The sequence below is a fragment of the Zootoca vivipara genome, chromosome Z1, assembly GCF_965207765.1.
Source record: "Zootoca vivipara chromosome Z1, rZooViv2.hap1.1, whole genome shotgun sequence".
Taxonomy (NCBI): Eukaryota; Metazoa; Chordata; class Lepidosauria; order Squamata; family Lacertidae; genus Zootoca; species Zootoca vivipara.
In genome coordinates this window covers 69,307,950-69,332,503 of record NC_142583.1, presented here as the reverse complement: position 1 = coordinate 69,332,503, position 24,554 = coordinate 69,307,950, and the positions used below count along the sequence as shown (strand labels likewise).

The following is a 24,554-nucleotide window of genomic DNA, read 5'->3' as shown; positions in this document are numbered from 1 at the left end:
ATTAAGAAAAAGAGGTCGGAACGGGCCAATATATATGTAGACTGTCCCTGGTTCAAGTGACTTTTCTTCAAGTCCTCAAAGCTCTTAACCCGGCTCAAGGTTGTCATCTGAAGTAGCCAGATGTTTAACTGAGAATCAATCACAGTAAGTCCATCATTTGAAAAAGAAGGCTTGAGATCCGTCTTGCCCAAAAATCGCAACTCTACATTCCGTTTGGGCGGCTGCAACCTTGGTTTAAGGAACCACTTGGCACCTAGCTTATATATCTGAGTTTCTAACCAGTCCAGCATCAAACATTTAGACTGCAAGCTCTGTGGGACAGGAAATTCAGGCACCTCAATCTTGGTCTAGTGTTCGTAATAATAATTTAATAATATTTTAAAAATTATTTATACCCCACCCATCTGGCTGGGTAAAAGTCAGATAGTCATTTATTTCCTTGGCATCTGATGGCACCAAATAAGTAAGAAGGGTGAAGCAGAAAGGGGAACCCCTTGACACAGAAGCGTGAGTGTCCAAAATGCACCCAGATTATGCTGTTGCAAAACAGTATTCACTGTTGGCTTTTTCCCCTAAGACAAGCACCAGCTAAATTCCATTTGCACACAGTAGTTCTGCCAAACTCGGCACCCACCCCATGGAAAGAAACACAGTAATAATAATGAGATGTGTGACCAAATCAAACATAAACAAAGACGCCATTGCAACACAATGGCATCCACTTACTTTCTCGTTGCATCTTACCGAATTACATAACCAGCCTGAGCCACGTGCAATCGACAAGTCAAAACTTTTATACGCAAGAATCCCAGCTAGAACAATCGGTTTCGCTTCTCCAACACTTACAGACTTGCACACTGTCGAACTTCCAACTGTAGGTGGATGTGGTGATTTCAGAAGCTGCCTTTCACGAGCCGAAAAGCACCCACGCAAACCAGGTGCCATGGGAGCAATAGTCCCAGTTGGCCAGGTGACACACCAACGCAAGAACACAGGCTCCAGAGCTAAAGTAAACAGTTAGCTCAAAACCTGAACACTCGCAAGCCAAGGCCACAGTCTATAGGTCGGGGATAGGGGTGGGTGGATAAATCTCTGTTTCAGTTTCTTCCCCTTTGCTATCATACTCAGTCACCACATTCCTGCCATTTCTTTAAGATTTGTATTTTATTCTTTAAAAAGTCTGGAGTTTGGTGTGCTTTTCCTCAAATTTATATGCTTTTGTATGCAATTTTGCCTACGACACACATTTTCCCCAAGCAATCTCTCCTGGCATAATGAATTCCATGCGTTGTTTTGTTTTTGTTTTACTAATTTATATGTAGGCTTCCTCCTTATACACACGTTTGCCAGCTGAATAAATTATTATTATTTTTGCAAAATTCAGAGAAGCGTGATATTTCAGAAGATTGTTTCACTTTGATTTGCATATTATTTATGGAAGTGTGCAGCAGGGAGGTTCTCGTGAAAAGGAGAATTAAGCTCTCCCATTGATAGTCAGGGATACCCCGGCCAAAATTACATCATCAACAGGGGCGGAGGGCAGTCTTTTGCAAGGGTTCGCCAAAAAACCATTGCCAGATCCAGCAAACACGAAAACCCTGCAATTTTTATAACCTCACTACCCTCCACTTGCAAGAGGATAGTGTCAGATGAAAACAGATACACCAGCTTTCTGTTACGCAACCTAGGGCTTCATGATGTGCAGATCGAGCCAGCTCAACACATCTCTTGTTGCAGATTTGGCAACAGAACCCTCCTGGAGATAAATGGGGGGAAATCAACCTAGAATTCAGAAATACCTATAAAATGGAAAGCACTCCATTAAGAGGGTTAGCAGACTAGTTTTCTCTTCCTTTTAAAAAAATCTCTAAGAGTTTAAATTCAATTTGTTTTATATACCTTAAGAAGGCATAAGTGTAGACTTTTAATGTGTTTGCATATTTGGCTGTATCCAAATAACTCATACTCTGAGTAGATCCTTTAAGTCACTGATTTCAAGAGCTCAGTTCTTAGTGTGACTTAGCTAAATAAATCCAGATTTCATTTTAAACCTGCTTTTTTTTTTTACCCACACCTAGTCCAATTTTTTAAATATTTCGGCTCACACCAGTGATGACTGGCGATCCCGATCTCAAGATACGCAATACTGAGTCAGCCAAATTAAATTCAAGTACAGTAGCAGGAAAAGGCTAGCACTGGATATGGTACAAAAAAGCACCTGAAACATATATTTTATCTATATATCTATATAAGAAGGCAGGCACTGCGCTTTCTAAATGAATAGGTACAAGTGGAAATGCAGTTATAAAGAGAACAACATTTCAAGCATTCACCTCTGTAAGAAAGTCAGTAACACCGCCAAGTTAAACCTGACCCATAAACACGCACCCCCCCTTTTTGTACGAAAAAACCAAACATGTTTGCAGTTATAATAAACCTGGCAGAGCCTGCGTTTTTAAAGTCGACCGCTTCAAATCCAGACACCCAACCAAGCTTTGGTTTTATCAGAATTAGGAACTGGTGGACCCCCGGGTCGGCCTCCCTCACCCTCTTGACCCCCAAACACAATTCCTTCAATGTCTTCCGTTGGCCCTCCCTGCCTTTGGTTAGAGATCTGACTTACAGCAAGCTGGACATCTTAATGGAGGAGGACATTGAGACAGCGTTTCGAAAATAAAATAAATAAAAACAGAACGATGGCTCAAAGACAAAGCGCAAAACAACAGAAGCGTCGAAAGAACGAGAGCGCCACTAACCCCGAATCCCACTGGCCGCAAAAGGACGGGCAGCTGCAACGAGGCTGGAAATTAATACAGAGTGCAAGAGCCCTGACGGAGCAAGAAGGGGCTGTTGACTGACAAGCACATCTGCTTCAAACCAGGGTCATCGCTGTCTAAACAGACACAGGATTCAGTGTGTCTTCCATCAGCCTCTGATCAATCAGGAAATATATACCAAGTTGGGTACAGAGCCAGGCTCGAGGCCCTTAGGTCCAGCTGCCTTAGGGACCACCTAACCTTTCTATAGGGATGCGGGTGGCGCTGTGGTCTAAACCACTGAGTCTCTTGGGCTTGCCGATCAGAAGGTCGGCGGTTTGAATCCCCACGACGGGGTGAGCTCCCATCTCTCTGTCCCAGCTTCTGCCAACCTAGCAGTTCAAAAGCACAGCCAAAAGTGCAAGTAGATAAATAGTTACCGCTCCAGCGGGAAGCTAAACGGCATTTCCGTTCACTGGTTTCGGTGTTCTGTTGCACCAGAAGCGGCTTAGTCATGGTGGCCACATGACCTGGAAAAACTGCCTGTGCGGACAAACGCCGGCTCCCTTGGCCTGTAAAGAGGATGAGCGCCACAACCCCCGAGTCGTCTTGGACTGGACTTAACTGCCAGGGGTCCTTTACCTTTACTTTTTCTATCCTAGCTTAATCCCCAAGACCTCCTGTAGGATCGCCGCTGGTTGTCTGTGCTCCCCAAGCTGGTGAGGCTCATTTGACAGTGACATGAAGCACTCTTGCCCAGTGCAATGATCCCCCAACAGAGATTTCAGCAAAGCGCCCTCTAAAATATAGGAAGAGAGACTTGCTGGATCAGGCAAGCGGTCCACCTGCTCCAACATCCTGCAGTGGCCAACCAGCACTCTCCCCTCCTGCAGTTTCCAGAAACTGGGATTTAGGGGCATAATATACAGCAGGACATTCTATTATTAACCTGTGCACATTTTCTGAAAACCTTTTAGGCTTATGCAATCAATAAAAATTTCAGTTAGCTGGTGATCTGCAATATTAAATTGGTGTGTGTGTGTGTGCATTTGTGCAATTATAGCTGTTGTAAAATGATTTGATTTTTTAAAATGAAACTGCAGTACAGTTGTACCGTGGAAGTCGAACGGAATCTGTTCCGGAAGTCCGTTTGACTTCCAAAACGTTCGAAAACCAAATTGCGGCTTCTGATTGGCTGCAGGAATCAGAAGCCACGAAAGCCTCGTTGGACGTTCGGGTTCCAAAAGAACGTTTGCAAACCGGAACAATCACTTATAAATAAAACAAATACCACCATCCGAACAAAGGTCGCTTGCAAGCAATGAAAATATTGGCAATTGCTTACTCCTCATCTCCGTAACCTGCCCAGGGTAGGTAGCAAATGGATAAGCGAGGACTGGGTTTGCCACCCAATCCTTGCTGTTCTCGTTTTGTCATTTTTATGGGAGAAATAACGTCTGCAGCTTCAAGTCCAGCATCCTGCTCTTACGGTGACCAAACAGATGCCTGTGGGGGCAGTAATAATAATAATAATAATAATAATTTATTATTTATACCCCACCCATCTGGCTGGGCTTCCCCAGCCACTCTGGGCGGCTTACAACAGAAACATTAAAATACAATAATCTATTAAACATTAAAAGCTTCCCTAAACAGGGCTCACTTAAGATATCTCCTAAAAGTCTGGTAGCTGTTTTTCTCTTTGACATCTGATGGGAGGGCATTCCACAGGGTGGGTGCCACTACCGAGAAGGCCCTCTGCCTGGTTCCCTGTAACTTGGCTTCTCGCAACGAGGGAACCGCCAGAAGGCCCTTGGCACTGGACCTCAGTGTCCGGGCAGAATGATGGAGGTGGAGACGCTCCTTCAGGTACACTTGCCCCAGACTTTGGAGAGCTAAGTTGGCTGGGGGTCCCCGCCAGGGGCCTGCTAGACTTATGATGTTGTGCCAAGATTGCCCCCTGCCTCCCACCTGATGGGCAGAACGCCCTGCCTGTCTAAGTGTCTGTATGCACTACAAGGCTTTGATGGTAAAAAATCTGCAGCCATGTTACTGCATATTAGTGTGTAGTGTCAGACCAGGCAATGGCTTTTCCCACCCGCCCTCCAGCCTGAGAAACCTTCAGAATGGAGCTGCTGCCACGAGCGTTTAGACGCATGTGTCTTTTAATGAACTGGTGTAAGATTATGAGTCATGGGAGTGGGAAGACTGAGTGTACGATTTCGGCAATGCTTGGTTTATTTTTGGTTGCTGGCTTCCTAACATTGCTAATATTGCTTTGCATATTATGAATGATGCAGTACTTTGTGAATCTAGCAATATGAGCTTCCGCTGCAACTGTGCTCTTCAGCTTGTGATTATAGTAGTTTTGTAAATAGTGGTTTTGTTTTCTGAATCAGAATTGTAGAGTTGGAAGGAACCCTGAAAATCTGCAATGCAGGAATATGCGACTGCCCCATACAGGAATTGAACCTGCAACCTTGGCATTATCAGCCCCACGCTCTAACCAACTGAGCTACTGATGGCTTGTTTATTATTCCACGTGATTTATGTTGCATTTGTGATGCTCTATTATGTGATTGTAGTTTGTGAGCTGCTCTGCGATTTGTGTGAACGAAAAGCTAATTAATAATAATAAAAGATGATGATGATAGATAATAAATGAAATTAATCCAGATTAGGGGCTGCTGCTGATGTGGCATGTCTCAAGGACTGTGAGTCTGTCGGAGCAGGTCACCAGGTACGGTTGATTGCTAACTTTTGAGCTTCTCGTGTATAAACAGCTATGTAAAGGATATTGCAGTGGAGATGTTGCAAAATAAACTGGTTTAACCGAGCTCCCTTGCCCTCTTATGTAACCCGAACGGCTGCTTTTCTGTTTGAGTTTACAATTTTATTGCAACAACACTCCCATCTCTGGCCTCAGACAAGCTCTGCACGGGCCAGCCTGGGGGAAACTTAAGCAGAGCCCAACCACAACTCTTCTACAAAACTGGGGGGGGGCAAAATTAATAATAATAATAATAATAATAATAATAATAATAATAATACTTTGTCCATCTGACTGGGTTGCCCCAGCCACTCTGGGCAGCTTCCAGCATATACAAAAACATAATAAAACATCAAACATTAAAACCTTCTCTATACAGGGCTGCCTGCAGTTGTCCTCTAAAAGTCAGATAGTTATTCATTTCCTTGAAATCTGATGGGGGGGGGGTATTCCACAGGGCGGGTGCCACTACCGAGAAGGCCCTCCCCTGGTTCCCTGTAACTTCACTTCTTGCAGTGAGGAAACCGCCAGAAGGCGCTCAGAGGAGGACCTCGGTGTCTGGGCTGAACAATGGGGTTGGAGACGCTCCTTTAGAGGCTGTTTAGGTAACACCAAAATGCCTTAGGACCACAGGAAGCTGACAAGCCAAGCCATTGTCCCATCATTCCAACCCAATGCAACCTATGCCAGGAGTAACAAAAATGGCACCCTCCCTCCAAGATGCTAATGAACTATAATTTCCGTCAGCCTCAGGCAGCGTGACCAGTGGCCGGGGGTGATGGGAGCTAGTCGACAACATCTAGAGCAGTGGTCCCAATTGGTGGACATAACCCACCCAGGGGGTCCTCTACCATAGATATCAACATTTTCCAAAGTAGGGGCCCCATGGCTTGGCTTTTGAAAAATGGGTGGTCTGCAGTACTTAGTTGGGAACCACTGACCTAGAGGATACTGGCCTAGTCTGACTGTCAGCCGATCCCCACAGCCTTGGGACACAGGTGTTTGGCATCGCCTGCCAGAAGGATCAGGTAGCAGGAGATGCCAGGAATTGAACCCAGGACATGTCACCTGCAGAACGTGGAATGCACATTCTACATGTACATTCCGCTAAGCCACAGTCCATCCTATTTTTAACAAAGGAAGCTGCTGTGCCGGATATTTTAGAGGCCGTAATGACCATTAGACACGACTGACCCAGTTTCCAACTCCACATTTAAGCATTAAGATACATGACTAGAGGCAAGCAGACAAAGATTACGTTGCCTGTTTCCGAACTGATGCAAGATTTCCTCGCCTCTGCCAGTTCCCTTCCCCATATTTCCTTCTCCCTCAGGTTTGTTAACCTCCTTCTATGTAGTACTATTCAAAAGCGCAGTATAGGCTCACACAGTTGGTTGCATCTTCATACACATTCCATGCACATAGAAAGAGTGCCTGTCAGGGCTCTTTCTCCATGATGTGCTACTTTTCTGCATGCAATGTTTTTGCTTATATGGCAGAGAAGTCCAACATGCAAGCTCCTAACTGCAGCCTGAGTGGGTACAGCCCAAGCACAGGCTGGCCACCTCAGTGGCAACTAGGCTAAAGCCTCCTCTCATCTGCTCAGAAGATGATGTCTTGTCTCTCTTTGCTCTGCCCTCTTCATTCCTCTCTGTGTCCTGGGACACCAGGGGGAGGGAAGCTGGTCGCAGCAGCAGGAGGAGAGTCCCTGGCTTCATCTTCAGCAGCCTGACTCATCTCTGCCTCTTGACTCCCTGCCTCCTCTCCAGCCTCTGCTTCTGTCGCTATTTCTGGACTGCTGTCTGGCACAGCCTCTGCCTGCTCACTAAACCCTGTTGCCTCTTCTGACACCTTCTCTTCCCAGTCTGCTCCCTCTTCTCCCTCTGACCACTCATCGTCATCCCACCACCAATCCCTGGGCTCTGAGCCTTTTTCTGTTGGGGGGGGGGTCCCCACCACCACCATTCTTCTGCATCCAGCCAGTCCATAACAGTAGATCAGCCTCATGCGACCTGCTGCCCTCCAGGTATTTTGGGACTCCAATTCTCACCAGCCCAAGCCAACAAAACTGTGCCTGCCATGGCTAATGAGAGTTGCAGTCCCAAACATCAAGAAAGCACCAGGTTGGCCACAAGGCTGAAGCTAAGGGAGCTTCTCTATACAGTCGTACCTTGGAAGTCGAACGGAATCTGTTCCAAAAGTCTGTTCGATTTCCAAAACGTTCGAAAGCCAAATTGCAGCAGGAAGCCCCATTGGACATTCGGGTTCCAAAAGAAGGTTTGCAAACCAGAACAATCACTTCCGGGTTTGCGGTGTGCGGGAGCCAAAACATCAGAGTTCAGGGCGTTGAGGACCCAAGGTACGACTGTACCATGAACTAGATCTGATGAACCACATCCAAGGGAGGCCGGGATTGCAGTTCTTTGAAAAGGAGGTGCCCGTGCCAGATGGCAAGTGACATTTGAAATTTGAGGGAGTCCCATAAGCGGTTTGTGATAAGGGTTGGGCGTCTACCGCTTCAGAAAGGGGGAAATTTAGAGCCAAGAATTCGACTGGGCACACCTGGAAGAAACTCCTTTGGAGGCTGGCCAATAAGCACAGGCACGGCTCAGCCATAAATAGAACAATGAATGGTTTTTATTATTATTATTATTATTATTATTATTATTATTATTATTATTATTATCATGGCATCGAGTAGAAAGAATGGGAGGCAAGATAAAACAGAATTTACTTATGTCGGAGAGCAAGCTGCGAAATCTTGGAACCGGAGAAGGGTTTGTTGACACACTAGGCCTCAATGAAATGCGCGGCAGTTTCTAAAACCTTCGCCAACAGATAATGCGGTCTTTATCACCCGCATAACTTATTATGTACATAAGAGCAGAAAATAGAATTCAGTGCACTAGTTATGTGGAGAAGGCAGCTAGAGAATAGGGTCTTCCCCTTCTTCCATAAAACTGGAACTCATGGACGTCCAATGAAGCTGAAGATTCAGGAGAGGCAAAAGACTTCCTCCAAAACACTTCCTCCCAAAAGTGTGCAGAGGCTCTCCAAAAACTCCCCCCCCCTCTCATAACACTAGAACTGGTGGAGATCCCATTAAGATCTAGTACAAAGAAAAGAAATGACTTATTCATACAGCCAAACTATGGGACTTGCTCCTGCGGAAGGCAGCCAGGCTCACCAACCAAGATGGCTTTAAAAGAGGATTAGACATTCTGGGAAATGGCTTAGACTTTGGCCCATCAAACCAGTCCCATCTACTCAGGTAAGGGCACCCCAAAGTTTCAGAAAGTGGGATTTTTACCCAAGATCTCAAGGTCTGAACATGCATTGTGTCCAAGGTGTGCGCCAAGCCGCCAACTACAAGGTGAGGTCCCTCCGAGATGCTTCTGTTGTTAGCAGAGAGAGGCCGGGCAATTTCACAGCAGTTGGGCCATTTGCGTCCATGACTTACCTGGCAAAAAACAGACCGGTCATCTATCCCAGATCCCAGCTGTGTGTTCCAAGCAGCAACCACACCTGCTTCGTTTATATTTTATGTTTACTCGCAGGGATAATTAGAGGTGGATTTGCTCACGGTATTGGAAACCAAGATACCCACCCTCATCGCCTTTGCAACCAAAGGGACCGTAGCTGGTTAGAGGGGCAGGTTCCCAGATTGGATCCATCAAGATTTCACTCACTCAGACACAGTTTTGCAAACTCTTTTGAGTGAAGTTGTCTGCCATAACCCCCACCCACGGCACCTATCTCAGCCCCCGGAGAGCACTGGTGCAAGTCTGACTCTTGAACGCTGTTTGAGGGAGCTTAGGGGGCTTTCCTTGGATTTATTTCAGCTGATTCTGGCCAGGCGCAGAGATCCATTCTGTTGGATTCCTTGTCCCGAGATGAACTCCCACATGTTAGATAACCAGCGACCCACAGCCAAAGGCCTGGCCTAGCACTTCGAAGAACTGTTATTAATATAAACAAGAGAGCCTTGTTGCATCTTAAACACTAACCAGTTTCTTGTGGCATAAGATTTCACGGACATTATATTAATACAGTGGTGCCTCGCTTAACGAATGCCCTGCTTAACGAAATTTCCGCTTAACGAAAGGTTTTACGAAAAATTCGTCTAGCGAATCGCGGTTTCCCATAGGAATGCATTGAAATTCAATTAATGCGTTGCTATGGGCAAAAAAAATTCAAAAAAAATTCAATGCATTCCTATGGGATTCGCTAGACGAATTTTTCGTTATAAGAAAAGACCCGTGGAACGAATTAAATTCGTATAGTGAGGCACCACTGTATGTGAAACGTAATTTGCTGTGCTTCTTTAAACCTGGGGCTCTCCAGTCCAAAAGATCTCTGCCTCCCACCCAGAAGCATCTTTGTTGCTCTTCACATCGCAGAGATGCCTTCTTGTTCCCAGGCCCTGTTTCAGCGAAATCCCCCCCCCCCGGGTCCCTTAGCATCTACTCGATCCTCTTCCTACTTGATTCCCCGACCACCAGCACCTCTGCCACTGTCCTCACTTTACAGCCACCGGCCCATCTTCCATCTCTAGGTCTTGCCCATTTCATTTGTGTCTGCTTTTAAGATTTCTGTGGCTGGCGCTGTTCCCTTTCATCTGGGATATTGGTGAACATTCCATGACATCACAGAAGCTCAAGCCGACATACCGGTAGCAGCGCTGGGAGCCTAGGAATCCGCCTTATACAAAGCCAGAACAATGGTCTGTATAGCTCGGAGCAGGATCTCTCCCAGCCCTGCCTGGAGATGCTGGGATTTGAACCCGGGACTCTCTGCATGCGTAGCTGAGTCACAAGAGGCCAGAGTTTGAGCCTATTCTTTATAAGACAGGGGTGGGGAACCTGTGACTCTCTAGGTCAGCATTTCCCAAACTTGGGTCTCCAGCTGTTTTGGACTACAGTTCCCATCATCCCTGAACACTGGTCCTGCTAGCTAGGGATGGTGGGAGTTGTAGTCCAAAAACAGCTGGATAACCAAATTTGGCCCTGCTCTAGTTGTTGTTGGATTACCAACTCCCCTCAGCCTTGGGCAGGGGTGATGGTAGTTGCAGTCCCACAACATTTGTATGGCCATAGGATCTCTACCCCTTGCTGTAATCCAGTGGTTCTCCAAGGGTGTGGCACGCCACACTGGTGGGGCAGGAGAGGATGGCAAGCGTGGCAGGAAGATTCAAGGTCAATCAAAGAGACATTTAGACATTTCAGTGTAGTAACAAAATATTTTTATTTATTTATTTGCATTATATGGGTAGGCACCTTTTCAAAATGAGAGCAAGAGCATCAAAGGATACCAAGGACAATATTGTTGGGAACAGGGATTTTCAATTCCGACAAACATGAAAGATCAGAAATGAGCAGATTTTGTTTGTCTCAAATTAGACCTAGCATAAGTCTAATTTGACCTATATTGATCTAGGTAAAGGTAAAGGTAAAGGGACCCCTGACCATTAGGTCCAGTCGTGACCGACTCTGGGGTTGCGCGCTCATCTCACATTATTGGCCGAGGGAGCCGGCGTATAGCTTCCAGGTCATGTGGCCAGCATGACAAAGCCGCTTCTGGCAAACCAGAGCAGCGCACGGACATGCCGTTTACCTTCCTGCTGTAGCGGTTCCTATTTATCTACTTGCATTTTGACGTGCTTTCGAACTGCTAGGTTGGCAGAAGCTGGGACCAAGCAACGGGAGCTCACCCCGTCACAGGGATTCGAACCGCCGACCTTCTGATCAGCAAGCCCTAGGCTTTAACCCACAGCGCCACCTGGGTCCTAATTATTGATCTAATTAGACCCAATACAGAGGTTACCTGGCAAAAGCAAGCTCACACCTCTCACTGTGTTTTCTATACATACCTAAGGTACGTATGTAAGAGGCTCATTTATAATTATATTTTGGGAGTAAGTCATGTTCTTTTTTTAGCTGCATTGTTTTGTACCATAATAATTAATAATAATAATAATTTATTATTTATACCCCCGCCCATCCGGCTGGGTTTCCCCAACCACTCTGGGTGGCTTCCAACAAAAGATTAAAAATACATTAAAACGTCAAGTCATTAAAAACTTCCCTAAACAGGGTTGCCTTCCGGGCTGCCCCATGATCATATCACAAAGCAGTTGTGTTCCATGTTAGAAACCAAGCACGGCTAGAAGTTGCTTCTTTTGGTTTTCTGACATATTTCTTATCAACAAAAACTTTGATGTGGTGCAAGCACATTTTGATTCTGATAGTGTGGGCAAGGGCTAAAGGCCAAGACTGAAAAGTTTGAGAACCACTGCCTTAAGGCATTATGTAACTAGAAAAATGAACCTTTCAGATTAGCCAACGGCCAGGCTAAACCTGATATGTTTTTAACTGCATGGTTTCTATTTATCAGTGCTTCATCTGTAGCTAGCAAACCTTCAGCTTTTACATGCAGGGAGATTTGATGAACTAATCTGAGACCATCTTCGTTTCCACTCCTTGTTTCTGTCTTCGCAATGTACATCTTAGTTTATGGAACAAATTGCAAGAGAGCTGCAATTGCTTTGCTACCATTGTTACTCTTTATTGTACCGTTTAGATTGTTCAAAACTCAATAAAATAACATTTCTAAACCCTCTCCCCTGAGGTTTAGGCCAACATTGCCTTCCAACTTCTCTTTCAAGATTTCTGTGCACATTCTGCCAAGCAGCTGATTTTCTATAAAGTGCGCTCTCCTTCCTCTGCGTCGCTGAAGAGAAAGGGTTAACTTTTATATATGACAGTATGGCTTTTATAACAACAGCACCTGCTGCAGAATCTTTTTGTCAACAAAGAAGAGAGATAAAGCCAAGCTGGTTCATTTGTGTGAATTTTATCATGTACCTACTTTTAATATACCCTCCAACCGGATACGAGTTCCATTTACTGCTGTCAATACTTTGCCAAGAGTGGGAAGCAGATCAATGGACTGCGTGAATCAATGCGCCACTTCCCTTCCAATATGTACCTTTCACATGGGATCCGCAGATGCTGAGGACAAGGAGCAGCTGGAAGCACACCTGGAAAGTCCTCCAGCAAAAGGACTTCCATTCGAAAGGACTGGCAATGAGGCTGCTTTTGATCCCTGCACTTCACACTCCTCCGATCATGAGGAAGTTGCAAATACAGCTTTGTACGTAAGCTGAGTCCATTTCCCACTGAGAAAAGAATACTGGAGAGAAATGGTGTTTTCAGGATGCAGTCAAACCGCGGTTGTCAAACATAATCCGTTCCGGAAGCCCATTCGGCTTCCGAAAGGTTCGACAACTGAGACGCGGCTTCCAACTGGCTGCAGGAGCTTCCTGCCCTCAAATGGAAGCTGCGTTGGATGTTCGGCTTCTGAAAAACGTTCAAAAACAGGAACACTTGCTTCCAGGTTTTCGGGAGCCGAAATGTTTCAAAACGGAGGCATTTGGGAACCGAGGTTTGACTGTTTATTTCCAACTTGCACATGGCAGGACAGTCTCAAACTAAGCCATGCTCTTCCAAACCCGCATTCCCTGGACGTCCGCATTCCCATCTCAGCAACATCTATGCTGGCTTGGTCATGCACACAGAATGGAAGATGTCAGGATTCCCAAGGATATGGGGAGCTGGCTTCAGGCACCAGCTCTGCGTTACAAAGATGTCTACAAACGGGATGTGAAGTCTGGCAACATCAACCCATTGCAAATGACCGCAGTGCCAGGAGGCAGATAGTCAGGTCAGGCATCCACAGCAGTGACCAGAGAAGGAACGAGCACTTGGAGGAGCATAGAGAGAAGAAACGTCACGGTGTATCTGCAGCAGCATAACCGGACGCCTTCTTCTGCCCCAGCTGCAACGAAACATGCCTCTCTGCAGCCACAGCAGGCTCTGCAAGTTCCAACCGTTTGACTTCACCCCCAAAGGTAAAAACATATAAAGATTTTAAGAAATTGTGGGAAATGATTGTTGTTAAAAAAATTGAAGTTATGATATTGAGATGTACAGGACTTGATGGACTGTTTGAACGAAAGACTTTGTTCCGATATACGAGACTGAATTCCAGGCCAAGACCAGCCAAGATGAAGAAGGTTTTAAAATTGGATTGTTAAGTATATAAGGTTTTATGGATGTGTATAAACAAGTATATTATAATGGAACCAAGAGGGGGAGTGGAGGGAAGTCGAGCAAAATTTATGGTTTAATTTGGTTATGGTTTCCCCCTTTTTTACATTGTTGTTTTTGGGGAAACAATAAATTGTTTTATATATACATAAAAGACTTCACCCCCAAAGACGCACTCCTGCATTGTCTCCCGAGACAGACGGATGTTAACAACAAGCTGAGAAGTCAAAAGCAGGTAAACATACAGTACAGTGCTTACCTACTAAGGCGACCATTTGCACAAACGCAACAGGAAACTTCCACCTCCTTCCATCGAAGACCCTAATTTCCACATGGGCAGCCATGTTACTCCGCTACAGGAAAAACAATAAAGATTCCCATAACACCCTTAAACATTGTTGGTCTCCAAACTCCCATCGGCCACACCCAGCATGGCCAGTGGTCAAGACGGTGGGAGCCAAAGTCTGAATGATCTGAAAGGCCCCACCCTTAAGCTGCGAGACAATAGTTTGTTGCCAATGCTCACAAACTTTCCCTCCAGTCTGCGCACAAGCAGACGGGGTCTTTGTGACGGCTAACAGCTGCCAGTCACCAACGTCTAATACCGGTAATACAGTGGTACCTTGGTACTCAAACAACTTGGAACCCAAACACTGCAAACCCGGAAATAAGTGTTCTGGTTTGCAAACTTTTTCCAGAAGCCGAATGTGCTCCGTTTTGAGTGTTACACTGAGGTCTGTCTGGTTTTGCTATTTATTTTGCGTTTTCATTTTTGCAGCTCTTTTTGGGGTTTTTTGTGTGTGACTGTGACTGTGTGGAACCCAGTTCAGCTACCAACGGATTGATTGTGTGACTGCAGTACATTGTTTATTGCTTTCATCTTATGGATCAATGGTCTTGTTAGAGAGTAAAATTCATGTTAATAATGGCTGTTTTTAAAAGTCTGGAACGGATTAATCCATTTTGCATTACTTGCTATGGGAAGGCGCGCCTTGGTTTTGGAACGGACTTCTGGAACGGATTAAGTTTGAGAACCAAGGTATCACTGTACAAGAAACCTATCTAGCTATCAGACACTGGGAGATTGTAGGATGGGAGAGGGCTGAGGTCGTGCTTGCTGGTTCCCTACAAGCTGGCCACTGCGAGAACAGGGCGCTGGATTAGATGGGGCACTGGCCCACCTGTGACTTCGCTGCCTGGTGTTACATCAGCGCACAGCAAATGTTAACCCGATCTGCTGATTTGCGCCCGAGCCACCAACATAATCCAAAACACACAAAGAATGTGGACAGAGCAAGGTGTCAAATGCGAGGCAAACCTCAGGCAACTTCACCCCGCCACTAAACCAAAGCGTGACCTTTGCTGGTGTAAAATCAGACATGTATTATGACGTCTCTTCATAAGGGTTGTGACTGCGTGAGCGAGGAGAGGAAGCAGCAAAAGAAGCCATCTAAGCGCCAGTTCCGGAATTGATCCCAAAGTCCTGCAAGCAATCTGAGATACAAGGGAATGGATGGAAGTGATGGATCAACGGACCAGTACTTGAAAGAGTTACAGAAGCCACGTGGAGGAGCTTTTTAAGAAAGCACTGCAGATAAATCAACACACAATGGCCACGTGTCAACTTTCCTGCCAGAACAGGTTTGGCAAAAGGAAGTAAAAACCAGGGAACCATCTGCTCCTTTTCCCTCTCCCATCATGTTTACAATTATATTACCTTATTAGTATCAATATATTAATATTAGGCAGATGCCTTCTCTGTTCTGTTCGATGCCTGCCAAAAGCTTTTTACTGTTGTTGTTTAAGCAACTTAAATATTATTTATGGACATTTTTTTAAAAAAAATCTAATCATTTTATCTTCATTTTGAAATTTTATTTTTACAATTTTATTTGTTTTTAAAGTCCACCTGCTCCGCTGTTTTAAATATCTGTTTCACAGCATTTTATGCAAACTGCTTGGAGATATTTTGTCGGTTAAGCAGCAGGTGCATTTTGCACAAAAATAAAATTAATAATGCACATGGGGGAAGCTGCCATATAGGGAATCAAATGAGTGATCTGTCTAGTCCAGGATTGCCTGGGAAGGGCCGTAGCTCAGTGGAAGACCTCCTGCCTTGCAAGCCGAAGGTCTCAGGTTCAATCCCCGTCGTCTCTGGGTAAGGGCTGGGAGAGAGACCACTTTCTGAAATCCTGCAGAGTCATTGACTTGATGGAACGCACCTTTGTATGTGCCCAATGCCAGGTGAGAGGACCAGTTCTCAAGATGCGATGACAAACAGCAAGTGCAATTGCTTCCGAGAGGAGGACAACAATGGAAAATTGTGCTTTATTTAAGTACAGTGGTACCTTGGTTTAAGAACAGCTTGGTTTATGAACAACTTGGATTAAGAACGCTGCAAACCCGGAAGTAGGTGTATTGGTTTGTGAACTTTGCCTTGGAAGCAGAACAAGTTGAGTGTAAATTGAGTCCCCTGCTGCTATGGGAAAGCACGCCTTGGTTTAAGAACGCTTTGGTTTAAGAACAGACTTCTGGAATGGATTAAGTCTGTAAACCAAGGTACCACTGTAGAAATCTCCGTGGCACCATATCCGTTATGGCGAGTTGCCCATGCCATATTTGCTTTTAAAAAACACCTATGGTTACTTGCATGCTGGCATGTGTGCCAATTCCACTGCAATACTAGAAAGAAGAAATTTCTTTGGCACTTTTGAGATTGTTAAAGCAGCGCTAGGAGACATGGCCAGTGGAGTTTGTGCCTACTCCAGCAAAGGATGATGCCTTATGAAGAATCAGACCACTGCAGCCATCCAACTTAGTTTTGTCTTCACTAACAGCCAGCAGCTCTAGGGTTTCGCGTGAGATTGAACACTGGAATTTCTGCATGCTTCCTAGTACTGAGTTACAGTTCTTCCCCAGCACATTTCCTTGGAAGCAAGCCACACAGAGGCCAATGAAAATTACCACGTTCGTGGGCTAAGGTGCACAGTCTAAGATTTCCATAACCCAGGTGTGTTGGGGTTTTCACAGAGCTGAGTCGGCGTCCGAATACGCAATATATATATCACTCACAGCAAAGGGGTAGCAAATTCTTGTATACACAAAGGAAACGAGACACCGAACACCTCTTGCATTCCAAAACAAGGTCTCGGAGCACGTTTTAGAACTTTGCTTTCAGTTGTGCAAGGATGCTTGCAGCCTTAGTTAATCTTTAATACACGTTTGAACCGGTGATGCAAGTTGTCAAGGAATCACTTGTACAACGGCAGGGAAGCCTTTGTTTGCTTCAGTCATGTCGCAGAAAAAGAGCAAGTCGTGATGGTATTCACATTAAGCCTAAAGCAGCAATGGCGTGGTCCATGAAAGGGATGAGTGGAATTTCCCATGGCTCCCTGAAGGTCCAAAGGGCCAAGACACTGTGTTGCATCCTTTAGGACCGTGGGTGGGGGACATGCAGTGTTCCAGATGTTGTTGCGCTACAGCTCCCATTATCCCTTATCACCAACCATGCTGATGGGAGCTACAATCCAGCAACTTCTGGAAGAACACCGGCTCCCCTCCCCACCACTCCTTAGGGGACAGAATGGAGGCTACCTATTTCTTCTAGATCTAGACGCTAGTACAAAGCATAGTAATGCAAAGTGTGTGCATTGAGGGCATAGTGTTAGAAACTCAGATATATAAGCTAGGTGCTCAATGGCTCCTTAAACCAGGGTTACAGTCACCAAAACGGAATGTCCACTTGCCATTCTTCAACCAGGAGGCTCAGAAGTTGTACTTTTCAATATGATCTTTTGGTTCCTGAAATCCATTCTGATTGTGCAGATAAAACATCACAGACAGAATTCTACAGGGTGTGTTGCTAGTGCATGAAAACGGTCAAGATCCAAGGATCCCCAGGCATGCGCCTCCAGATGGTGGACCAGGAATCTTCACTTGGTCACAAGTGGGCGATAGTCAGGTGCAAAATGCGCCTGGCTCCTGGTGAATTTCGAACGCTGGTTGGGAGGGAATAGTTGTAGCCCTTTGAATTCATGAACCAAAGGCTGCAGCAGAACAGAGTCATTTCCATATACCCTCTAAAACAGGCATGTCAAACTTGCGGCCCTCCAGATGTTTTGGACTACAATTCCCATCTTCCCCAACCACTGGTCCTGCTAGCTAGGGATCATGGGAGTTGTAGGCCAAAACATCTGGAGGGCCGCAAGTTTGACATGCCTGCTCTAAAAGCACCCAAGCTAGAGCCATTTCTAATCAGCCCTGGACCTCCAACGACCTGGAATCTAACCCATCTTTACACTGCAGGCTGCAGGTCAGGGGGAAATGTATTTACTGTATGTCTGAATGGCTCCCCTATCCTCATTCACAGCATGCCAGGCAGAAGGCTAGGCTAGAACGCTTCTCCCTGACACTTAGTTTTCTATGTGCAGGGAGTATATATGTATTTTAATGGAACAGAATGCTCCCACACTCCCACAGTCCAGGAACACTTCTGCCATGTGATCTTCTGTTTGTGTAGATTATAGCAGCTGAAATTAAACACATGTCCAGTAATCAGACGGCTGAAAAGGAAGGCAAGCTCGGCTTTCGTAGCCTTCAACTCCGAGGGAGGATTCCCCGCAACCGAACATTCCTAATTTATTAGCCATCGTCATGCAGACTGCAGAGTGCCAAGAGCAGAAGAGGCCCAGGAAAGAGCCTGTCAGCTGCTGTGTCTGGCAGGGAAATAAATGCAAGCGGGAGAGACATTGGACGTGCAACCATTGCCGTAGGGACAGAGCTGCACAAATGTGACCTGGAAGAATATCCCTTTCCAAGGCCAGATATGGACATCAAGCATCGCTTGAGCAGCGGCTGGGCTTCCGGATCTTAGGCAAATAACCAAAGTGGTACCTGCAGTGAAAAGCCATGCACAACTCCAGACAGGAGTTCTGTACACAATCACTGCTGCATTCCCCCAAACCACATGCTTTGCCACCTGCCATGTGGACGGCACATTGGCGCAAAGAAAGTCGTTTGGATGTTCTTACAAAGCCCGCAGGTGGAAAAGGCAACCCAACAGAGCAATTAATGTTCCAATTACACAGGAAAGGTCTCACTCCTGATTCTGTTGTGTCGTGGGAGGATGAGCCCCATGTGAAAGGCTGTTAGATCTTCGACCCCGGTTCTTCTATGCCAAGGGTCAGAGTGAATCGTAGAACTGGAAGGGACCCTGAGGGCCATCTAGTCTAACCCCCCTTGCAAAGCAGGAATAAGCAGCTGTCCCATGCGGGGATCGAACCTGCAACCTTGGCATTATCAGCACCACACTCTAACCAACGATATCCGGACTCTCTAATCTGGCAGAACTTAAAATGCAAGCTGTTCCTCCCAATTTGTCTTGAGACATTCCAGTATTTTGCTGCACTGATGTGGTCTTCTGGTTCCCAATGCAAATATTAAGCAAATAGCTCTGTTTAAATCCATTTGTAGAGCCAAGCACGTGGAACTCTTTGCTTCTCTACAGCCTTACCTTTTTCAACAATCCAAGTTTCCTTTAGATCAGAACAACCATGTTCGTGATAATGTCTAACATCTGTAGAGTGTGTTCAAGGTGTTCAATGGATTTCACATGCATCATCTAGTTGTGATGCTTCACCATCCCTGTCAGGTAAGCTAGCATTATTTATTTATATGACTATTTGTAAACCACCTTCCACCTTTGAGTCACAGAGCAGTGTACTGTACAAAAATATTGTCTCCCATTTTCCAGATGGGGGAGACTGAGGCAGAGAGAGCACGGCTCTCTTAAGACCACCAAGTAAGTTCACGGCAGAGAGGAGAGAAGCATCAGCTCAGCCTCTTAGCCCCTATGCCACACCAGCTCTCCAGAACCTCTCAGTTCCACAGAAGTCTACCACAAAAACAACCAACGATTCACACAAACCGTTATAAAAACAAAAAACCGCCCCAGAGTCTGACTGGTGTTTGAAAATTAACTCACCGCTCTGTTAAAACAGCTACACATCTACTCCACGTACTATGTATTAATGTTTAATTTCACCAAAACATCTAGTCTCAAATTAACACCGTGTGGCTACATGCAGAGAAGACAGCTGTCATCAAAGAGGAAAAGGAAGAGAGGTCTCAGGCTGTAACACTGAGCGTTTTTGCACAGCTCCCCCAGAGAAAACCACAAGCCTGTTTTGTTGTTGTTAGAATGACGTTATTTCTTAAAAAGCTGGATATTTCCAGCAATGTACACCTACTGTACTTCAAGAGAGGAGAAGAGAACTTGCAGAAGTGCAGAGGCACACAGGCAACTTAGCAAAAAGGGGGAGTCTGTGGGAATCGCAGACACTCAAAACAAGGATAAGAAGACAGCAGGGGAAGCAAACACTGCATTTCGAAGGAGTCCTGCAAGCAAGCAGAGCCACTAAGCCAGCTTTCCGTGTTGCTAAGCACGTTGCAGGCGCGATCAGGAACTACAGATGAAAAGGGGAAGGCCGGAGGAGAGAAGCAATATGCAATCGAAATGCATTGCCAAAGTTTCTTTAGAAATACACACACATGCACACAGGAAATCTTTGGCATCTCCTGTGATATTTGCAAAAGGGAGTGGTGGAGGCCCAGCATCAGGGGGCCAGAGAACTGCATTGGCTCCTCAAGCTATCAAAACCAGCTGCTCTGCAAACACCCGGGGGTAAATTTCCAACGCTGGCTGAGCCCTGCAGATGTGGATTCCCTGCCACCCTTGGCGTTTAACCATGCAAACATCTGGAGAGCACCACTTTGGCAATCTCTGCTTTCTGGTGCTTACTCCCCCCCCCACTTCTGCCCGCCCGCTACTCGCCACAACCTAAGCACTGTGCTTTCAGACTCTCTCCTACTCAGCGTTAGGAATTTCCTGTGCTTTGCTGGCTCACTCTATAATCAAAGGCTATTTTGCAAAGGAGGGGAGTCGCTGAGAATCGCTGCAACTTCCTCTCCAGACATATAAAAGACGCTCTCATAATCTTGTCTGATCTCTGCCTTTAAACAAGCCAGGGAACTCGCCCTCCTGTTTCTCCTCCTGTCAACTTTTGAAAGACGGGAGGCTGGGTGGTTCGCATTTAAAAGAGGAGCTGGAAACAGCTAAAAGTGCAAGCACATCCACAGATATGTGGGCCTGTGCTCAGCACAGAGGAAGACCCATCCCAGATCCGGGAGGGGGGGGAGATGGGATCCACGCAGCCACTCAGTGGTGCCCATGCTATTTGGCATATCCCAGCTCAATACAGACTAGCAGAGAGACTGGGCATTGCAACCTTGTGAGGCCAGCCAAACAAAACAGCAACAACTGAATTAGAAACTGGGGCAGTGCCTTGGAGACCTGGCCTTTCCCCCACAGCCCTTTCGGGACGGACATTAATATATATATCCACCACAACGACGCTGTTGGAATCTCCCCTAAGGGATGCCACATTATTTCCAAACGCACCTGGCAAGGCTTTCTCGGCTCCACAGAACAACACCCCACAGCAGCCTCGAACTGCCGCGCACGTGTCAAATAACCCCTTAGGGAATAACACACCCCACAACCTGACAGGAAAGGAACCCACAGGGACGGCCACCTCCCAGTTCCCAGGAACAACCCAGACATCACCTGGAGAACGCCAGCATCACATGCTTCCGCAGAAGGGATGCCACTACAGGGTTGTGCAGAATGGCTGTCCTGTTTCTGGAGGGGGATGGCAAGCCCCACAGCTGCTCTGGAGGAGATATGCCTCCTCAGCCCCACAGAAGCCCTGGGAATGGACTCCTCCAAGTCTAGCTATGCCCCCCACCTTAGCCCCATACAAAGAATGAAAAGAGCGCAGTTTCAGGGAGCATATGAGGTCAGGGCCCCCTATCCCACCCCACCCCCCAAGTTCCAGATACCCGCCCGCCCCAGACAAATGTCTTCCCTACATCTCACAGCCCCACAGATGAGACAAGATTCCTTCCCCACGGCTCTACAGCGACATATGCACTACCCTACAGACTGCCCCGTCGCATCTTCTCACGGCCCTATAGAGGGGATCCCCGACGTACCCCAAGACCCATCTACCCCCTCCTCATCGCCCCTAGGGAAGGCCATCTTCACAGAGCCCTCCGGCCCATCTCAGCCCCCATAAGAAGACAAAGCTGAGCAGGGAGCGTGCAGAGAGGACCGCCCCGCCTCTCTGGAGAAACGCCACCCCACTCGGACGCCCCACAGAGACCCACAAGGACAGACCACCCACCTCTCTCCCATCCAGTGGCCGGAGCCAAACGCATCCCAGACGGATGCTCTTTTCCTTGGGGAACTGGGGCTAAAGAGGGGAGAGAGAAAGGACAGGCGGGTGCCCCCCACCTCCTCCCTTCCTAGTCTCTCCCCTCGACCCCAATAATCCCCTATAGATGCTGCCACTGGGAAGCAGAAAGACAGCGCAGATAGCAACCCTCCTCCCAACGCGCACCTTCCCTCTCTTTGTTGTAAGTCACAGACAGGACTGCCGTGCCCCTGTGCAGCCTAGCAGCCAGGCAGGGGCAGAGAGAAATACCTAAGAGAACCCCCATTTTTTTATTTTTTTATTGCACGAGATGCTGAAAGCTGCAAAAGCCCATTTTTTGCATGGAAGGCTGGAGACCTTAAGGAGAAAGACCCAGACACCTCATTTTTGCATGGCAGGCTGGAAACGATCCCGACCCACACACCCCACCCCAGCCTGAATGGAGAAGAGGGGTGAATGGGGGGGCGCAATGCACACGCAGGACTAGCTACTCACCCAGAGGAGATGAGTCTGCTCTGCTCCGAACGTTGGCAGCCGCTTCACAGGCACAGGCGCCGCTCAATGCCAGGCGGGATGGAACGCAGGCACACAACAGCGGGAAAGGGACCCGGATGCTGCAACACTCCGCCCCGCGCGCGTCTCCCTTCACCCCCCGCCCCGCCCCGCCCCGCCCCGTTTTTCAGGCCCCGCCCATAGACTTTGCCCGTCGAAGGGCAAGGAAAAAGCGCCCCGTGGCGCAGCTTCCCGCTCCGTAGTGCGCAGGCGCAATTTGGCTTGACGCAGGGAGACAGTGAGAACTCAATATAATATATATAATATTCTTAATCACAGCTAATATAATATACGTAATTGTAATAAATGATAATAAAAAACATAACTACAGATATTAAGAATAGCATAAAACAATGCAAACAGCAAATTATTAGTCTCACAGTGGTGCAGCATTCTAGTTACAGGTAGGTAGCCTTGTTGGTCTGAGTTGAAGCAAAATAAAAAAATTCCTTCAGTAGCACCTTAAAGACCAACTAAGTTTTTATTTTGGTATGAGCTTTCATGTGCATGCACACTTCGTCAGATACACTGAAACAGAGTCCACCAAACCCTTATGTATATTCAGAGGGTGGGGTGATGGGAATGGGTGATGGGCTGATGGGAGTGGTAAACCTGTAGATGGCTGTTAACAACTGTTGATGACTGCAATTGGTCGGGGGGGGGGAACAAGGGCTGAGGCGCTAAAGAAAGCTTGATCATGCATAATGAGATAAGAATCCTATGTCTTTGTTCATCCCAGGTGGTTCCATGGTTTTAAGCTTGGTAATGAGTTCCAATTCTCAAAGAGTGTGGCTGGAACAGGAAAGAAAGCATTTTATAATCCAGCATACTTTACTGCTATTGTGTGTTTAGGGGGGTGAGGGTGGCAGCAGGCCCCCGTCATGGTGGGAAGAGCAGCCTTTCTAAGACAGAGATTGTGGAAACAGCTAGAGGCAGTGAGGCTTATGGAATTGCTTCACGCAGTTTAAATGTCCCCAGCAGGATAGTGAAAATGAAATAAATCAAAGCCAGTTTCACCATCTTTTCCTGGTGCCACACAGTGGTGGTTGCATGGGGCAGTCACCCTGGGCTCAGTTTTATTGGGGTGTGTGTGTGTGCCAGACCCTCGAAGTGTCCCTAATTTCCAGGGACAGTCCCTGATTTAGAGAAGCCATCCCAGTTTCTGATTTGATCCTGGAATGTCCTGTGTTTCCTTTGTTGTTGTTTAGTCGTTTAGTCGTGTCCGACTCTTTGTGACCCCATGGACCATAGCATGCCAGGCACTCCTGTCTTGCACTGCCTCCCGCAGTTTGGTCAAACTTATGTTCGTAACTTTGAGAACACTGTCCAACCATCTCGTCCTCTGTCGTCCCCTTCTCCTAGTGCCCTCAATCTTTCCCAACATCAGGGTCTTTTCCAGGGAGTCTTCTCTTCTCATGAGGTGGCCAAAGTATTGGAGCCTCAGCTTTAGGATCTGTCCTTCCAGTGAGCACTCAGGGCTGATTTACTTCAGAATGGAGTTTTCTTAGGATGTCCCTATTTTCACCAGAGAAATGTCTGAGGGTATGGAGTTATCCAACCCCCGAGCCATCTGAAGGCAATCCTGTCTAGGGAAGAGGTTTTTTTAAAAAATGTTTAATGTTTTATTATATTTTTATATATGTTGGAAGCTGCCCAGAGTGTTGGGACAACCCAATAAGAGGTGCGGGGTAAAGGTAAAGGGACCCCTGACCGTTTACTGGCCGAGGGAGCTGGCATGTGGCCAGCATGACAAAGCCGCTTCTGGCAACCAGAGCAGCACATGGAAACGCCGTTTACCTTCACGCCGGAGCGGTACCTATTTATCTACTTGCACTTTGACGTGCTTTCAAACTGCTAGGTTGGCAGGATCTGGGACCGAGCAACAGGAGCTCACCCCGCCGCGGAGATTCGAACCGCTGACCTTCTAATCAGCAAGCCCTAGGCTCTGTGGTATAGACCACAGCGCTACCCGCGTCCCATGTGTGGGGTATAAATAGTAAAATTATCATTATGGAATGGGATGTCCCTATTTTCATTGGAGAAATGTTGGAGGGTATGGACTGCATTTTGCTCCTCCTTGCACCTCCCAGGCAGC

General features: G+C 46.7%; 1 protein-coding gene across 8 annotated transcripts in view; it reads right to left on the bottom strand.

Moving 5' to 3' along the window:
• The window catches only part of RNF24 (ring finger protein 24), a 67,960-nt gene extending 45,394 nt beyond the window's left edge, over positions 1–22,566 (bottom strand). The window contains exons 1-2 of one of the 8 annotated variants that reach the window (XM_035103054.3): positions 22,403–22,492; positions 13,894–13,987 (exon numbers count right to left, since the gene is read on the bottom strand). Coding sequence is in view for 1 of the 8 variants with exons in the window: in XM_035103050.3 (XP_034958941.1) it covers positions 2,624–2,655 (32 nt within the window). In the remaining 7 variants the exon portion in view is untranslated. The other 7 variants (XM_035103052.3, XM_035103049.3, XM_035103053.3 and 4 more) reach the window with 7 other exon arrangements.
• Between the last annotated feature and the right edge of the window lie 1,988 nt (positions 22,567–24,554).